A 17,931-nucleotide genomic window follows, 5' to 3' on the forward strand; every position below is an offset into this window, starting at 1 on the left:
CTGATAAGAGAGTGAGGTTATAGTCCTAGGATAGTTTCAACTGCACAGCCTGTTGAAGCCGTCATCCCCTCATTAGGCCTGTTGTCTCTCTCTCATCAGTTATTTAAGATTCACGCCACAAACAACAGTGGGACGCACTTACATGAACATGGTAACACGTATCAAATGTCAGAAGGAAGACTGGAAGCAGGGGCAATCGTTTGGCAATCATTTTTGGGGAATTACAGTATCCATAGTGAGGGACAATGAAGCTGCAGAAACATCTCTGCCCTGGCACTAAAGAAGTCGCCCCAAGACTTAATTTATTAATTTAATTTATTTACTGTAGTCCAGGCTGCACAGTTGAGGTGTATTTAGATCACTCATGCCACCAAAATGCTTAAGAAATGAACAGATCTTGGTCTACTATGTATTGTTCATCTTTCTATGGAAAACTGTGCTGAATGGAGGTCATAAATGTTACTGAGATCATGGGTATGGAAGCTTCCGGTCGAAGGCACAAGCCGTTCTGATGTAATCCGTCTTATATAAGCGGTTGGGGAGCAGTGATGAACCGCCTCCCCCTCTCACTGGTTATGGGAGACATTGGGGCTTTACGGTCAATAAGATCAAGGCGCTTGTGACCACACACACACACACACACAAAACATTAGGACTAGTATAAAAAATGAAAAGGTCAGCAATGAAAGCAGCAAACATTCTGCAGAAGATGTGAGAAAGAAAAATGCGAGAGGAGTGTGTTTCGATGTGTTAGACAGCCAGCTGAGCACATTCACTGATTGCAGCCTGAAGGTACGTTATGTCTCTATTAGTGGGTTATTTTCAGACGCCATATGTGCCGCAATAATGAGCCGAAACATCCCTAGTGTGCTACTTTAACTTACATGCCCAAACAACTAAATGCCGGTTATGATTCTCTCCGCAGACACCAGATATGATATCTACCCATCTGGTCTTATCAACCACTTTTTATTGGTTTTATTGTGTTTTTCTTGCTTTTTATTATGTATGTTTATCGTGTGTGTTTTTGTTCCGTGTTGATTATTTTTGGGGCTTTTTTTTTTGCCTTTATTAGACAGTTCAACATTCAGAGAGACAGGAAAGACTGGGAGAGAGAGAGAGAGAGAGAGAGAGAAGGATGACATGTGACAAAGGACCTGGCCACCAGGACGCCCCTATTGTGTGATTTTACTGTAAACCGTGTCAAATTTACCTCACAAAACAATAATGTTTGCAACAAATTGAAATTTGAACCGGGACTTGCTGTACAGGTGGTGCTATCACCTTTATTTTTGTATGTTCATTGTGAGTTTTTAGTGTAAACCCTGTCAAATATATCTTACTTTGATGCAGTACAGGTAGTGCCATTACCTTTATTTGTTTTTTTTTATTTTAAGATTATTTTTTTTGACATTTTTGCCTTTATTAGATAGTTCAAAGTTGAGAGAGACAGGGAAGATTGGAAGAGAGATGGGGATGACATGGGGCTGGATTCGAAACCCAGGACGTCGCCATTACATGGTACGCACCTTAGACCACTGATCCACCAGCCCCTATTGTACGTTTTTACTGTAAACCGTGTCAAATTTACCTTAGAAAACAAAGCTTGAAACAAATTGAAATTTGAACCGGGACTTGCTGTACAGGTGGTGCTATCACCTTTTATTTTCGTCAGCTTTGGAATAGTTCGGCTCTCATGCGGGGCCGTTACCTGTCTTGTCAGAGTTGCAGAGGATGGTCTCCTTCTCGTGGGCCCCGGGGCCGTGCCTCATCCACACGGAGATGGTGAAGGGCTCCTTCAGGCTGGTGCTCACCACGCCCTCGGGAACCTTGATGGCCTGGGTGCCGTTGAACTCAAACACCTGGTCGCTGTCGTGCCCGTTGTCGGTGGGCAGCCCCACCGTCCAGTTGGCAGAGCTGCTGGGCGCGGGCAGAAGCTCCACAGTGCCGGCGCTGGCGCCTGAAACCGGACGCAGGAGGAGAGAGGCCGATTTAGACCCAAAAATGACCACGAATACAGAGGAAGATGGCTCAGTTTGCTCATCTAATGATTATACCTCACTGGGTAATCGAATCAAATTAATCAACAAGGGGGATCGATTCCAACATTGCACCACCAACAATAACTGTTTACAGTGGAGTCTCCGATTAGATAAATTAAACTCACTACGCACAATGATTAACTGGAAGATATACATCAAATGTTTGGCTAGTGGTTACTTACCGCACAGCTTGTGCAGGGACTTCTCGGAGTAGGTGTCTCGGTCGCAGCCTTTTCCAATATGGTTGGTTTCCAGCTCAATACTGGCCTGGATGGAGGTGATTGGCTCATCGCAGGTCTCCAAGTGCATGCTGGGGAAAAGGGCCAGGCTGCCCGTGCCAGGCTCGTACTCAATCCTCTTATTGAAGCCTGAGAGAGAGAGAGGGAGAGAGAGAGAGAGAGAGAGACAGAGAGAGAGAGATAGTAGAGAGATAGTAGAGAGAGAGAGAGAGAGAGAGAGAGACAGAGAGAGACAGAGAGAGAGAGAGAGAGACAGAGAGAGAGGAAAAGAGAGAGAGAGAGAGAGAGAGAGAGAGAGAGAGACAGAGAGAGAGAGAAAGAGATAGTAGAGAGAGAGAGAGACAGAGAGAGAGAGAGATAGTAGAGAGAGAGAGAGAGAGAGAGAAGATGCCCTTCAGCACAGAAACGATAACAGGCAGCCAGTCGATGGAGGGGCTGTCGATAATACTTATTCATTCAGGAGTGCTTCAGTTCAGTTCTTTCAGACATGATAAAAGGGCTTACGGCTCAAAGGAGTTAAATAACCTTTTGACAACGGCACACAGTGTGTACTCGCCGTGTACGGAGGAGTGCTTTTGTTTAACACAGAGACACGCCCAAACAGTAAGTGATGGTGTTGGCGGGCTTAAGGGAGCAGAGGGGAGCTTTGATACCTTGCCAGCCGGGCTTGCAGGTGGGCTTGACGCTGATCTTGACCAGAACGTCCTCGGAGGCGCGGTTCTTTCCACAGTCGTAGGCGGTCACAGTCAGCTTGTACATGCGCTCTTTGCCGTAGCTAAGTTTCTCTGTGTTCTTGATGAAGCCTGAGCAAAGCAGAAAGAAAAAAAAAAAACACACACACACAGAATGAGCGCCAGTGCTTCTCTTTGTTTAATTTCAAAGCTGCAGCTGTGGTCGGAAATAAAGAAAACCACAAATTATTCAGACCAAGGGCTTAAAAACCACATGAAGTGATAAAGTGAACCCCAGGAGTGTTTCATAGTCAACCTGCAGTCAGGACATGTTTTTATTGACATCTTAGCAAGCTTTACGGCTCATTACCGAGGTAATGTGTATATAAAGACAGAATAGCATGCTGGTGATTTTAAAAAAGTGATTGGCTATAATCATATTTCATCTCAGCTTCTTTGTTTTTCTTATTTCCCCCTAAAATACTAATTAATTGCTAGTCACTAACATTATGCATCCTGCTACTGTTCAACTCACATAACCCCAGTCCATATTTCCTTTTTATCAGAGTCACATCAACTGAGCTTGGATTTCTGTGAGGTCTTTAATTTTTCTTTACAAGACATTAAGATAAATAAACCTACACTCCGAGACAAATGTCTGATCGACTTGGGTGACATTTCAAGGGGACCGTCCTCGTCTCCGAGGGCAACAGGCTGTGGTGAATCCTAAACAACAGTCTCGCAGCACCGTTGTTTACGCAGATCAATACACAATGTGATCTGAGTCAATAAAATCGTGGCTCTTAGACGCACCCTGCGGCTTTTTTTTTTGACAAGACACACTGAGACCGGGCTGCTGTGCGAAGGTCCTTACCGTCCTTGTCGACGGTGAAGGGCACGTCGGGGGTGACGATCTCGTAGCTGCAGATTTGGCTGAACTGGAAAGAGCAGTCGGCGTCCACCGCCTCCACCTTCAGGATGCTGTCGTACTTCTTTCCCTCGATGACCGTGGCTTTGTAGGACTTCTCCTTGAACACCGGTGAATACTCGTTGATGTCGTTCACCTGAATGTGGACAGTGGCCCTGATGGGGAGATGTTCAGGTTATGACACTGTGACCGAAAGGAACGGTGAAAAATAACAGATTTCTTAACTGTTTTTTTTTAAACACGGCAAAGTGTTCCATTATTACCCTGGATGAGGAGAAGGAGAAGGAAGAGGTGAAGAAGAAGGAGAAGAAGGAGCAAAAGGAGGAGGAGAAGAAGAGGTGGAGGAGGAGGGGAACGAGAAGAAAGAGAAGAAGAAGAAGAAGAAAAAGAAGAAGAGGTGGAGGAGGAGGGGAAGGAGAAGGAAAAGAAGAAGAAGAAGAAGAAGAAGAAGAAGAAGATTGAGTGCCTGACTCATCCAATCAATATGATTCTAAACAAAGTAATGGACCTAGCAATGAAAAGCCTTTCTCCTTTTTCTCATTCATTCATTTTCTTTGCTCGCTTATTCCCTTTTCACGGTCACAGGGGGCAGGGGCCTATCCCAGCATGCACTGGGCAGAACAGATTGCTCTCTGATTACTTTAAACACAGTCAAACTGAACACAGTTTGGTCGAGGCAGAGGAGAACACACACACACACACACACACACACTCTCAGGCCAGGTACAGGCCCTTGTGGAACTCCTTGTGGTGACTTACTTGTGGGATTTCTTCATGTTGGCTCCGTCAGGACCCTCCCCACAGTCGTAGGCCTGGATGGTGAAGGTGTGCTCCTTCTGCAGCTCGCAGTCCAGCTTGTCCTTGGCCCGGATGACCCCCTCGCCAGTGGACTTGTCCAGGACCACTGCCTCGAAGGGGACATTCTGCCCGTGGATCCTGAAGCCGCAAATCTCACCTGAACACGTCAAGAGTCAAAGGAGTGTTTGCTCAGAATAACTGATGGCAGGCGGGAAGTTCCGTTCTCCAAACCAAAAGATTATGTTAACAACGAAACCATGAATTCACGCATACAAAATAAGATCAGCCAAAGGTTTTGGGAGCCAGGGGGTTGTAGATTGGGGTGGGTGGTGTCTGTGGAGGAAGCCAAAAGCACTGTTGTATGGGTGAGTACTTGAGGGAGTTGGGAGAGGGTGTGGGACATTTAGTATCATTGAGTACTGAGTGTCTTTTCCAAGCCACTTGATAACATTGCATCCAGTCATGCAGGTAGAAAACCGAAAAAGATGTGGACAGGCATTTCACAGGAGTACTTAAAGATATCTCAAATCAAACTCATAAAACCAAGCTCAAAAGTAAGGTAGTACAAAGAGAACAACACTATTTGTGTTGAAGATCATTTATCTGTGCAATGAATAAAAAATTACACCCTATCTTAGAAGACAAACCATAATTAAAATAAAGAAAGGAAATAAAAACAAAAACAAACATTCTTTACAATAGAGAGCATTATGATAAGGTGATCCGGCACCATTTCAGTCAGTCATCAAAACCTAAAAATCAAAGTTCCTCTGGGACAACATCTCCATTAAAGAGTTTTCTTTTTTATTAAGGGAAGTCTTCCTGTGCAATTTTGCCTCTCACCCCAAACTATTGAGAAATGAATACAAAATGAAATCATAGAGAACTGAATCGGTACAATAACAGTATTCAAACAAAAAGTACTGGATGAGAACTGGGGTTAGAAATATCAACTTGCTTGACATCCACATCAAATGACAACTGCAGCCATGCTATGGTAGAGATTAGTGGTGGAGAATTAACTTAAGAATCCCACTAAGGCAAAGGATGCAACAACAGAAACTTTGCAGCAGAGAGAGTTTGCATTAGTTAACAATCTCAGCGGCTTTCCTTTGAAGACTCTAAAATGTCAGGAGAGTCCACAGGAGTCATTGTACCTGCACAGATCTACAGTTGATGCCTTTATGGTATACAGATATTCAAAACAGGTTTACATTTTCAGGATTTTGATCTTCTTAAATACCAATTGTGTTAATTCCTGTTCCAATTGCATTTATTATGAGTGTTGACAGGTTGTGAAATCAATTTGGCATTTTAGATTTTATTCTCTTAGTAAATCGGCTTGAAATTGGCTTTGCCTTTCATAATGGTTGATTGAAAGGATTTAATTGGCCAAAATGGCAGCAACATGACTGAGAACTCCTGTTTTCAAAGAGACTTTCTTTTCCCTGGTTACAGCTGAAAAACTGTTAGGGTCTGCAAACTGCAATGGATGTCTCATGCACAGATATTTCTAAGTACACTCAGCCCCACATCACACTTTTCATCCAGTTGTTGGAACTCCAAAAAATTCAGGGTGAGAAAAAACGTAAAGTTGAGAAACCAAATGGGGAGGAGATTACAGAGCATGACAGGAGTTTCTGTGTAAAGTGTGGATGCTGTTTTTTTTTTTTGCGTTAGTGGGTTAATAGTAACAACTGAGCACAAGGCAGAAGAAAGAGCCCATCATCACCTTCTTTGGTGAGGGTCACCTCAAAACTCTCTACAAGGAAGGGAGAAAAGATAAACCCAGATCAGTCAAGGAAGAGGCAGAAGTTCAGAGATTATACAGAGAGGACAGGAAGGAAACATACTCTTGCCATATGCTTACACAATCACTTGGAGAAGATTTCATATTCAGTTTCTCATAAGCACAAGTTGAAAGGAAGAAGGGGTTAAAAAGACATCTATGAAAAGCCACTTCTGTCCAAGTCTTTGCTGTTTTGTTAATGGTTCAGGCAAACTCTTGGAAGAAACAACTAGAGAAAATGCGACAGAATTTCAAATGGCAACTGACAGGAAACTCACATTTTTAATATCAGCCTTATTTTCAGTAATTCATGCTTGTTAAGTCAGTTGCTGTCAGTGTCGTTCAACATACATCAAGTTCATCTCTCACTGAACATATGGTTTCTGAAACCTGGTTGCTTGGTTGATTGACTCACTTTACTTGATAATCATTCAAATACACACCACCAGTCAAAAGTCTGGACACACCTGATTGAATGTACTATGTTTTTCATGCTCTTAAAGCCATTTTGATCTAAAGGCTTATGCTTAAATGCTTGTTTTTTAGACAAATATAAATAGTGAAGTTGATGCCTATGTATGAATTTCTTTCCAAAGCCTTTGCCTTTCCATCAAGGCAAAGGGCGCCTACTTTAAAGAATCTAAAATATAAGATAGTTTTGATTTAACACTTTTTTTGGTCACTGCATAATTCCATTTGTGTTATTTCACAGTTTTGATGTCTTTACTATTATTCTAAAATGGGAAAAATAGTAAAAATAAAGAAAAATGCATGTGTTCAAACTTTTGACAGGTAGTGTCTATAAGCAAGGTGATACTGCAGTAAGAAGACATCTTCAAGCACACTTCTAAAAAATGATCGACAATGCAGCTCTAAAGCTTATATCCATTTTAGTCCTTTTCTGCTCGGCTGACTGTTTTAGAGCCCAGTCAGGGCCTCTTGTGGGCTGGACCTGACCATTTTGTTTTCACCTAGACAATTAGAAATGGATTTCCCATTAGAGGCTGCTGTTCAGGGTCAGTCATGCAATGGGTGCTGAGGGCCTCCGTGTTCACCCCGGCTCTAATGACCGGCTCACACCGCAGCTCGGGGAATTCCTCCGCATTTCACTGGTCAGGGCCGCTAACCTCCTGCTTCTGCTATCACGATGACTGTTATATATTGATTATACAACTCCTGACCTGCAGTGTTCAGCTATCTTCTGGCGCTACATAAACACAGCGAATTATGCATGTGAGAATATTAATTGAATAACGAGTCGATGCATATTCAGCTGTGTGGCAGCTGTTGTTCCCCCCCTTAGCAGGAATTATGCTGTAGATGCAGAAACGAGGCGAGCGGTTGTTAGAGAAGAGCGTTTTCTCCTGTCACCTCGTCTAGTGTTCCTGCAGCGAGCGCGTAACCCAAATCTCGTGGGTAAAAGCTCCGTGTTTTGTGTCCCTCGCTTGTTCTTGAGCACAGCCATCCATGAGTGCCGAGCTCATTTTCAAGCTTGCGAGGGCTTGGGTTTCAAGCGTTTCTCCTCCGATCTGCCTCGCTGGACCCACCACACACACACACACACACACACTCCGACACAAACACACTTAGACTGCTACCCCAAGGTCCCATATTGTACAAAACTGTTTTTTCCTTGCCCTTCTATATGTAAACATTTTGTTATTGTATCCAATAGCAGAGAAAATGTGAAATCTGAAACTGCTCCTGTTTTGCCGTAGTTTCCTTATTTAAAAATCATGTGATTATACAAGCCATTTCGATTAGTGACATCACTCAGGGCTGACAATATGCATTTGATCACCTCAAGGTGAATAACCACTCCCACTTCACCGAGTCTCATTTTCTAGCTTTTCTCGTCAGAGCCGAAAGCCCACCCCTCTGATGAGGCGGCCAATCAGAGCAGCGGCTCATTAGCATAAAATCAACGCCCACAGAAAACAGCCTGTTCTTTGCAATGGAGACGATGAAAGGCTGCAACATACACTACAAAAGCTGGATTTAGGTGTTTTTTGCTGTACAGTTCACAAAGGTTTTTTAAAGACCATAGGGAACTGTGTCTAAAAAAAAAAAAAAAAAACAGTAAAATATGGGACCTTTAAAACCAGTTCTACAGTACTACATCATGCTAATACACACACGAACACATATGCCCTCCCACACGCCATACATTCACCTATTCACTCTGGTATCTAGTGATTTGAGTGATTGAGCATCCGCGGCCCGATGGTCAGCTCCACAGCGAACCTTGTTTATTGGCACGGAGTGGGACTGACTGGGAGGAGGTTGGCACGGCAGAGACAGTCACCCCCACTGCCACGTGAAGCCAGATTGCGGTTCGCAGGGACACACTGTCCATTTGCAAAGCCCCGCTCATCAAAAAGGGAGCCCCGACTGAAAGGAGAGAGCGTGCGCCGAGCTCTGTACTGAACGCTAATTTACTGTGAAAGGAGACGGACATCATGCAGTGAATGGGAATACTATTCGATTCCACTCCCTCTGAAATTATGGGCTCTTTGCTGATTTGCTGTTTGAGTCAAAAGGTAGTATGAATCTGTTTTGAAACAATCCAATTTCATACAACAGAACTTTGTGAAGAATAACATGTGACATTTTCTTTAGGATAGTCACTTGGATGGTAAAAAGCTTACTAATTTAATCAGTGGAAGTAATCTGAGATAAAAATGGTCTTATGAAGGCGAGTGGGAGCGTTGGGTAGGAAGGGAGTAGCTGACAAAAGATCACAGAACTAGTGGAGGGATGGAGGGAAATCATTTCCAATGCCATGGCGCTTTGAATCCTGGCCAAAGTCAATCCTGATGTGATTAAAAACTCCAGGCTTAATGCTGCCTTGGCACATAAAGCACTCTAATTGTGCCTCTCCTCCGGGACAAAAAAAAAAAAAAAAAAACATTAAAGAGAATTTTGATTGATCTGGATATCAAAAGGGCCAATGTAGGAGATATGGGGGCCAGCTGTGTACAGCCGTGTCGTAAAATATCTAATATGCAGAATGGCATCTAAGCAGATATGTCTGCTACCAGAAGTGCATAAACTGAACGGCTATGCAACAAAGAAAGTAGGTAAGATTTGACAGTTATTCTATCCTTCGGTACTGAGTGAATGATAATGTATACATATAAACTCAAATAGCACAGAAAATATATGAAAGAATGTAATTTGTGGTATACAAGAGTGTTCATTTATAACGTGAAAGAGAGACACATTAAACATGAAGCACTCATGATCACAAAAGCATCACACTGAGACTAGATTTAGAGTTGCACTTCCCTCATCATAAGTAAAGCTCCTTTCTGTCTGATTTACAAGACTCTTCAGTTAAGTCTATAAATAATCCATGTGCAATATGATCACGTCTCTCCAAAGTACACATCAATTCACTTGCAACTTCTCTCAAATTCTCTCTCTCTCTCTCTCTCTACTCTCAGATGAACAGGTCCTCTGTGTCCAATCGTGTATAGAAAGATCTTTAGGGTACGCGGCGCTTGGTATGTGTTCTCTTTTATTTTACGTGAAATGAGAAGAAAGGAGAGTAATTCGGGGTAAAGTGAAGCTGGGAGAAATACAGAAAACAGCAGCGGCGTTAAACCTCCTCTCTCACCTGCATAGCGCAGCGGAGCGTCCTTGTCCAGTGCAATGAGAGGCGGGTCCAGTAGTACTTTGTCATCGTTTTCCGTTACGATCCCGTGGTACGTCGTCTCAATCCATGGTTTGTGCTTATTAACTGCAGGAGAGATAGAGAGACAAAATATCAGTGTATAGTCTTTAATAACAACTCCTGTCCTGGGGCGAGATGTCTTCATGGGCCCAGCCCCTTCTGTTTTCCTCTCACCTGCACTAATTAGCAATTTGCATCTCTTCTTTCTGCGCTTTTAATAATCGGATTTCACCTGCGTTTTCTCACAATCACTTGACTTCTATGTTTTATCACTGTGCAGCTCAACAACCATTTTAAGGGAGGTTTAGGTGTTTTTCATTATATTTTTAGAAGCATCAAACGTAATCAAAGAATCCGAAAGTCCTTAGCACCATCTACAACAGGGGTGGGCAAGGGTATTTGGGTTTTCAGGGGGAACTGATGAGTGAAATCAGCTGGTGTGTTCGGATGGAATGAAAACCTGCACACTCTTAGCCCTCCATCACACACGGGTGCCCATCCCTAATCTATAATGTGCTGACATTGTATTGTTCAATTTATCTAAACTGAAGCCAAATTGTTTGTAGAAGATTAATGATAGCCCTTCCTGTTCCAGGTAATGTTCCGAGAGACAGACACAACCGCGATCCATATTAGTGAATGAGGTTTGACAGGGGTATCATTGGGATGATTAAGGCTCTGGCCAGGACTTTCAGCCCAGTGTGTGTGTACAGCAGCAGTTGGGCTCATTACGGCTTTGCGTTCGAGTCGGCCTGGGAAACAACCCAGCTGCAGACAGAATTCTGTTTTAGCTGGCGGCTGCAGAAAAAGCTGCAGTGAGTGACACATTTGGGCTGGATTAGAAAACGGCGTCGAGGCAAGGGGAGATGGAGCTCTTTTACAGCCAATATGTGCCCAGTCCAGAGTCAGAGGAGCGGCCGGCCTCCCCGTGCTACTGATCCGCATCATGCTGTAGGCGATGCTGACCGGGGCTGACAGCACACTGTGGGAGACAGAGGAGCTGGGAGAGCTAACTGGACCAGGCACATGTCCTCTGCTTAGACTCAAGATGGCAACACCAGTACCTCCAAATGACCCATTACCTGCAGTTTGTTATGGCAGCCTTAGTAGAAACATGACATCATCTAATGTTAATCAGGGATCCAGAGAGCAACCATTTCATTGCATTTTGCGACCCATTTTTCCAGTAGTGCCACTGATTTTTTTCTTTGGTTGCACTGACCCAGTCTGTGAAAGTCATTTTTGATTAATTCTATTCTCCACATACAAAAAGACAAAGGCAATGTTTTGTGTTTTTTTTTTACAGCTATTGAAGAATGTAGGCGATTCCTGATGAAGACTAGTCCATTTTATAACAGCAGAGCTGGTTGAGCTCTGTTCAGTACGGCTGTCTCTCTGCCCTCGTCTAAACCCCAATGTCCTCTTTCAGAAGGTAATCAATTTCAATGTAAACAGTCTGATGAATTCAATTTGTCCGGGTCACACACTCAATCTAATACATGCTAACCACAACCCGCTGTGATAGCCTCAACAACCAAAAGCAGAAAATCAATTAATTAAACGTACTTTACTTTGGCGTAGGTCGAACACCGCCTAGGCTGTATGCATGCGGCCCAAATGTAATGAATACAAAGTAGGAAACTGTCCTGGTTAATTAATAATCCACCTCAGGTTAATAATAATCTATCTCAGCCATGACTAAAGCTTGGAATAAGATTTAAAAAGCATCATAATCTGCCAGAGGTGGTATGGAGAGCTTTCTTTTGGATTTGCGGAGAAATATTTCTTGAAACTAATGCTACATTCAAGTGCTGTCGGAAATATCATAATTGCTAAAATAGAGCGCACATGCACGACCCAACAAAGTGGTAAATACAACTGGAAAAGTGGGAATTTTCTATGATACCCAAGTTCTTGAGATATGATGTTTAAAAGCGAAGAGTATGAAATCCGCGTCAGCAACTGATGGTAAAAGTCTTGTATTAAAACATCAATAACATGCCTGATGCACATTTTCTCCATTTTGCCACTGTAGGACAAAGTAGCACTGTGCCGCTTGATTTCTAAAATAAAACAGCCTCCAAAAACTACTGTCACATGGTCCATTTTGTTATCATTTCCAACCAAAAGCACTTGAATGGGCATCAAGTCATATTTACGACTTATTTATGATATTTACAGAAGTAGGAGCTTACAAGGACACTTGAAGGCAGCATAAGTGAGACAGTTGTGCAGGTATCTGCACAGCATATCTTTTCATTTTAGTATTTCTGAATCAATTTCTGATTCAGTGCATATATGTACTGACCTGTTTATTTATAACATACAAACTAATACACTATGTAGTAAACTGAGCCCCATTTCAGAGGTCAGTTCTGTCAGACAGGGCACTAAGTTGATCACTAATGAAAAACAGCCAATTACTCAAATCTACAGTTGGCCCATTGCCTCCCTTGCTTCTCTATCGATTACACTGTTGCAGAGATTTGTCCAACCATTAGTGTCACTTGGTTTGGTTATGTGTGCAATATTTTTTCAGGTCTGTCATGAGGCAGACGGATTCTGCTTTGGTTGTCTGGAATAGACCTTGTGGTTACAAACAAATGAGGATTCAGTCCATGAATTGAGACAGTTTTAGTTTTTCAGCACTAACAAATGACAAAACCAAAAACTGTTGTTGCCCAATGTTGTTGCTTCATTAGTTACTGTAGCACGTCATCTATGTTTATCCAATTAACAGAGAACAATGACATGTTCTAGGCACAACAACATTCATTTCAATGGGCAACATATTTCAAAAGACAGCACATTAATTATTGTGTGAGGCAGTCTCCAGTACACAGTATTGATGCCGCCAAATGATCTGCTGGTGCCACCAACCAAAACTGTTGGTAGCACCAATGGAAAAGTTTGTCCTGAGCCCAGTTAATAATTTGTCTACAACTATGTCACTGAGGGGACGTTACGTTTATTAACTAAATGTTACAAAAGGTTTAAAAATTGCACTCATTCATATCATTGGAGATGATAACAGAGCTGCACAACACATCCAGAATTAATGGTAGCATAAAAATCTCCCCCTTAGAGCCATTATAGTTAATTCTCTTCACTGTAATGCATTTTGCACAGTGAAATTAAATCTACTGCAGCTTTTTTTTTGTAGAATGTCTCAACAGCTGATAGTCATCGTCTCACTAATGGGAAGAGGCTTGATGTCAGGCGCCACAATCAGAGTTACAATCAATATATTATAGGCTCCTAACAGTATCCTGATAAGAAAGAGCCTATAAAATCATAAAGAACTGATGGGGGCATTTAAAGAAGACGTTAAACATCCGTCTGCCAAATCCAATTTCAGCGAAACAAATTACTATTATGTGATATTACGTAATTTAGAGCATTTTTCAGTGATTACACAATCACTGAAAATTAATTACAAGCTATTTGCACAGGACTGGTATTGTATAGGCACAAAATGGAGTTGAGAATTACCCACCAAACTCCAATTTTCCAGATCGATAAGTTCATACTGGGGTATCCTAAGATTGAAGATGGAACTAGACACATGCCCAAACTTGCCAAAATGCACAAATTATACATGTTAATATGCCTAATGACATGAACAACAACATTTAATGCACTGCCTTGAGCAAAAATAAAATGACACAATGTGTTAATTGCTCAGTAAAATCTAGTTCTAAAATCTAGTTATGACAAATTACCAAGGACAAAAAAAAGGACTGAGCAACTCCAGTGTGTCCTGTAACAAATTTTCATAAGCACTAGTAACAGTAAAAAAGTAACAATTTCCTTGTTAAAAATGTACTGCAAACCAGCTTTTTTGCCCCTGAAATTACATGATTGTTCATTCACAGAGGATTTGTATTTGCCTTTGCAAAAATACAGCAGGTAAACTTAATCTGTGGTGGAATTTTTATTTAACCAATTACAGATATGGCAGAATTGCACATAATTTAAATTACTGACAACCTCAGAAATTATTACCACTTGACATCCCCAGGTAATACTAGTCCTGTATAAATAGTGGTTAGAATGTAATATAGCAGGTGAACATTTGGTGATTGTGCCTTACTTGACCGCACAGAAAGAAGGTTGTGAGGACAAGTCGTTGTCTTTGCCAGTAACTTGGAATCGATCAAGTCCAATAAATCGTCTTTGCTGTGTGTCTCGTGACCTGAAGTGCAGCGGCTGTCTTTAGACAGATTGCCAGGCCAGACTACTACAATAATCTGCTTTAGCTTCCACAGAATCCCGACCTCTCAGAGGAACTGTTAGCCCGGTCACATGCGGGCCTCCCATTTGTCCATGGCTCCACTGAGGTCAACTCAACCAGGCTTGCCACTGATTGGTACGACATTGGCTCGCTGCTTGTCACCAGCACCATTAAAACGGCTTGCTTTCTATAGCAAGCAGCATTCTCACAACAGGTTCATGGAAAACAGCTCGGGCTAATCCTAACCAATAACCTCTGACTGAGCCAAACAAGGAGGATACAGAATAGTGTGTTTCCTTAATCTAACAGCACTATGTCCAACATTTGTGGTGTGTATCTGCACCTTCACCAACTTTTGAGACTTGAAAAAGAGTGTTACTTTAATCTGTGTATTTCACCCAGTGTAAAATCTGCCATCTAAATGCCCGCTGGCACAGGTAAAACAAAATGTGGTGATTTGGAAGTCGGACATCTCTGCCGCAGCCAATCAACCTTGTGCTGGGTTGTTCAAGTTCAGCCTTAGAGAGATGAGTCATACTACAAATACAGGCTGTATGATGGGCAACACAGATCAGTTGAAATAATAAGGAAGGAGAAAATACGGATATGCTCACAGATGGCGGACTATTATGCAGAAAATTATGACGGGGGTGACTGTAGGCACGAAAACGAACGAGCCAGACTCCCGGAGGCCTTTAACAAATTCAAAGCAAACCGCAAGACTGCTGCGGATCATCGTTAAAATCAAAGCTCCTTTCGCTCACAGACACCTCCCGTGAAATGCAATCTAAAACACGATTGAATCCAAAGCGTGAAATGCACACATACATTGTGTGAAATTGCCAACAAGGCCCTTATGACAAGATAGCTTCATCATCTCCCTCCGAGCCGCAGTGAATGGGAGGAACATCTGTTGTGCTGCGACTTGCTTCACACAGAACATGTGACACAGAGCAACAGAGAAATTGAGCACTAATTTGCACAAATGCAGAAACCATTATTCTTCTTGCCGGTGCTAATTGGATGATTTAAAGCCATTCCTGCTTTCAGAGAATGTGAATGCCATGTTATTATTATCTGTATTATAAGGGAGTGGCTAGCCTTCAGAAGGAGGGGAAGCTTTAGGATTGAGATGGGAATGAGATTAGGAACGGGCCTTTGAAGTGGTTGATACGGTTTGTAAAGGGCCTGCTGCCGTGGCAGAGTTGAGGCTGTTTGGCATGGCAGAACGCCATTTTCTTACTTCAACTTGGGGGAACTAATTCATCTGATGCAGTGCACACTCACCACTGCTCCAATTATGACCGGGAGTCTATTAGTCCTCCACCCAGATGAAACCACTTGCAGATAGTGAAACCTCAACCTGATAGTTTTTATAAATAACCAGCACTGAACAGATCGAGCCTGCTCTAAAATACTGCAGAATACGATGCCCTCAGAAGCACTTAAATAGATGTGCTGTGTCTGCTGTAACAGACAGCATACAAGCACTGAAAAACAACATGAATTTTATTGGTTGACCCCAAAGCATGTGTTTTAGTTCAAAATGGTAATTGCCAGGGGACATTTATATTGAATATTTTACTCAAACTGACACACTGTTCCATCACTAATTATATTTACAGGAATATTGCAGGGACAGCTAATGAATGCTGACATAAGTCAGGGATTTAATCAGTAGTTATGAATGAACCATGTATCTATAATGAAGCTCTTGTACAGGTGCTGTGAATGTGAGATCATCTGTGAGAAGTGTTACATTTAAATTCAAGTATGGTTTGCTATGAGAATACAACTGAAAACTGAAAATATAGTCAACCATGATCTGATATTACACCATTACAAAAGGTGATACAAAATGTGTGTCACATGTTGCTTAGTCCCATGTAGAAGGGCAAAAAGAAATCGTCGTCCTAAATCCTGACGTGCCAAGTCTGAACCTAAGGAGGTCAAAACAATGTGGGTCAACATTATGCAAGTCAAAATGCCTGTTCAATTGTCTATGGAAAACATTTCATCTACTTTCTTGTGCAGCACATTTCAAAGTCCATGGTATGCAGGGCACAATCATTTTGTAATCAGAGAGAGACACTTTAAATCTGCCTCGGCTACAACTGAAAATCAATTGAAAATAACAGCTGAACAGCAAATTGCCTTCCTGTGTTTACCATGAAAGCTTCGCATTCCTCTCAAATCATGAGGAGAGAAGACAAAAGAAAAATCTGTGAGACTTGTAATGTTCAAACCGTTCAACTGTTACAACATTGAAAGCCTTGAAAGCCAAACATTAAGGATGGCGGCTCATTAAGCCCGTTTAATGCGTCTAATCGTACAACAGTGCAGACTGATAGGAGCAAAAATGACATCAAGGGGTAAAGAGATGGGGCTGGCTACAAAATATGACATCATTGTATTACATCATTGTGAATGCATGCATACATAATGGCGTTAAGGATAAAAATGGACTTTGGTGACCCATCATCCCATTTCTGGCACAAAGAAAACTTGGGCATCCAGATAAATATTAGAGTTAGGAAATAGATATATCAGGCCGATATTAGCCTTTTATTAAATATTGGATATTAAATAGACTAGTCAATGTCGGTTTCTCTCTCACCATGGGCTACATAAAAACAGTCTATAAAACCAGTAATTCAATTTTTATTTTCTTTCATTTAATTGTTGAATAATGTTTTTTTTTCTTTTTAATCAAATCTTCATATTAAAAAGGTACTAATCTATCCCAGAGTCTCCCTAACCGCTGAAAAGCTGTGGTGAGTCACCCTGCCTGAAATAGCTGCTAACCGTAAAAGAATTTCATTAGTCTGGGTTTCAGTAGAGAGTTTTAGTGTCACATGATGGTCTACATGCTGTTTCTGAGGCTTTTCCACCGTGTCATAAATAAAACTGTGGTGGGAAACACTGAATACTTGACATGAACATGGAATAATTTAAAGATACTGAATATTAGCACAAAATATTGGCTATAAGCAGCTTAAATATCAGCATCTGCCTTCAGAAACCCATATCAGTTGAACCCTAATAAATAAACACTGTATGTATTTATACACTGGGGGACAAAATATAGAGACCTTAGATTTACCTCCAGCATGGCTAATAAACTCAGGAGACACTCTGCTAAACCCAGAGCATTTAGTAAACAAATGAAGCCCTGTCCCGGCAGAAACAGAAGCCTAAAAATTCCTTCAAGAGCCTTTGAGAAATTAATGATGTGTCAGAAGCCGGGGACAAACACACACACACACAGATGGTGGGCAACTGGACCCACTCACACCCGGGCAACACTGTACCTGGTATGCAATCCTGTTACACAGCACATAAAGCCACTGACATTTAATCCCATAATGGGATGCGTCTTATTTCATTCACTCACGAGGTCAAAGGCCTAGCAAGACGGCAAACAAAAGGAATGAAGGCTGTAAGAAAAAGCCTCTGGGACAGAATCCTGTTTACAAGCTATTATCGTTTTCTTTCTATGCATGTCTAATCTAAATAATTCCTTGCCTTGACTAATTATAAGAACATGATACCAC

The 17,931-nt window shown here is 41.9% G+C and overlaps 2 protein-coding genes across 3 annotated transcripts in view; both read right to left on the reverse strand.

Moving 5' to 3' along the window:
• pik3cd (phosphatidylinositol-4,5-bisphosphate 3-kinase, catalytic subunit delta) overlaps nt 1-17,931 on the reverse strand; it is a 103,104-nt gene that overhangs the window by 15,892 nt on the left and 69,281 nt on the right. The window lies entirely within an intron of this gene.
• Nucleotides 1-17,931, reverse strand: part of clstn1 (calsyntenin 1) — a 41,278-nt gene that overhangs the window by 14,808 nt on the left and 8,539 nt on the right. For both annotated transcript variants that reach the window (XM_071907398.2, XM_078288272.1), the window contains exons 2-7: nt 10,087-10,209; nt 4,640-4,835; nt 3,827-4,035; nt 2,935-3,084; nt 2,225-2,410; nt 1,712-1,960 (exon numbers count right to left, since the gene is read on the reverse strand). In XM_071907398.2, coding sequence (XP_071763499.1) covers nt 1,712-1,960; nt 2,225-2,410; nt 2,935-3,084; nt 3,827-4,035; nt 4,640-4,835; nt 10,087-10,209 — 1,113 coding nt within the window. The remainder of the gene's footprint in view (nt 1-1,711; nt 1,961-2,224; nt 2,411-2,934; nt 3,085-3,826; nt 4,036-4,639; nt 4,836-10,086; nt 10,210-17,931) is intronic.

The sequence above is a fragment of the Centroberyx gerrardi genome, chromosome 14 (assembly GCF_048128805.1).
Source record: "Centroberyx gerrardi isolate f3 chromosome 14, fCenGer3.hap1.cur.20231027, whole genome shotgun sequence".
Classification (NCBI taxonomy): Eukaryota; Metazoa; Chordata; class Actinopteri; order Beryciformes; family Berycidae; genus Centroberyx; species Centroberyx gerrardi.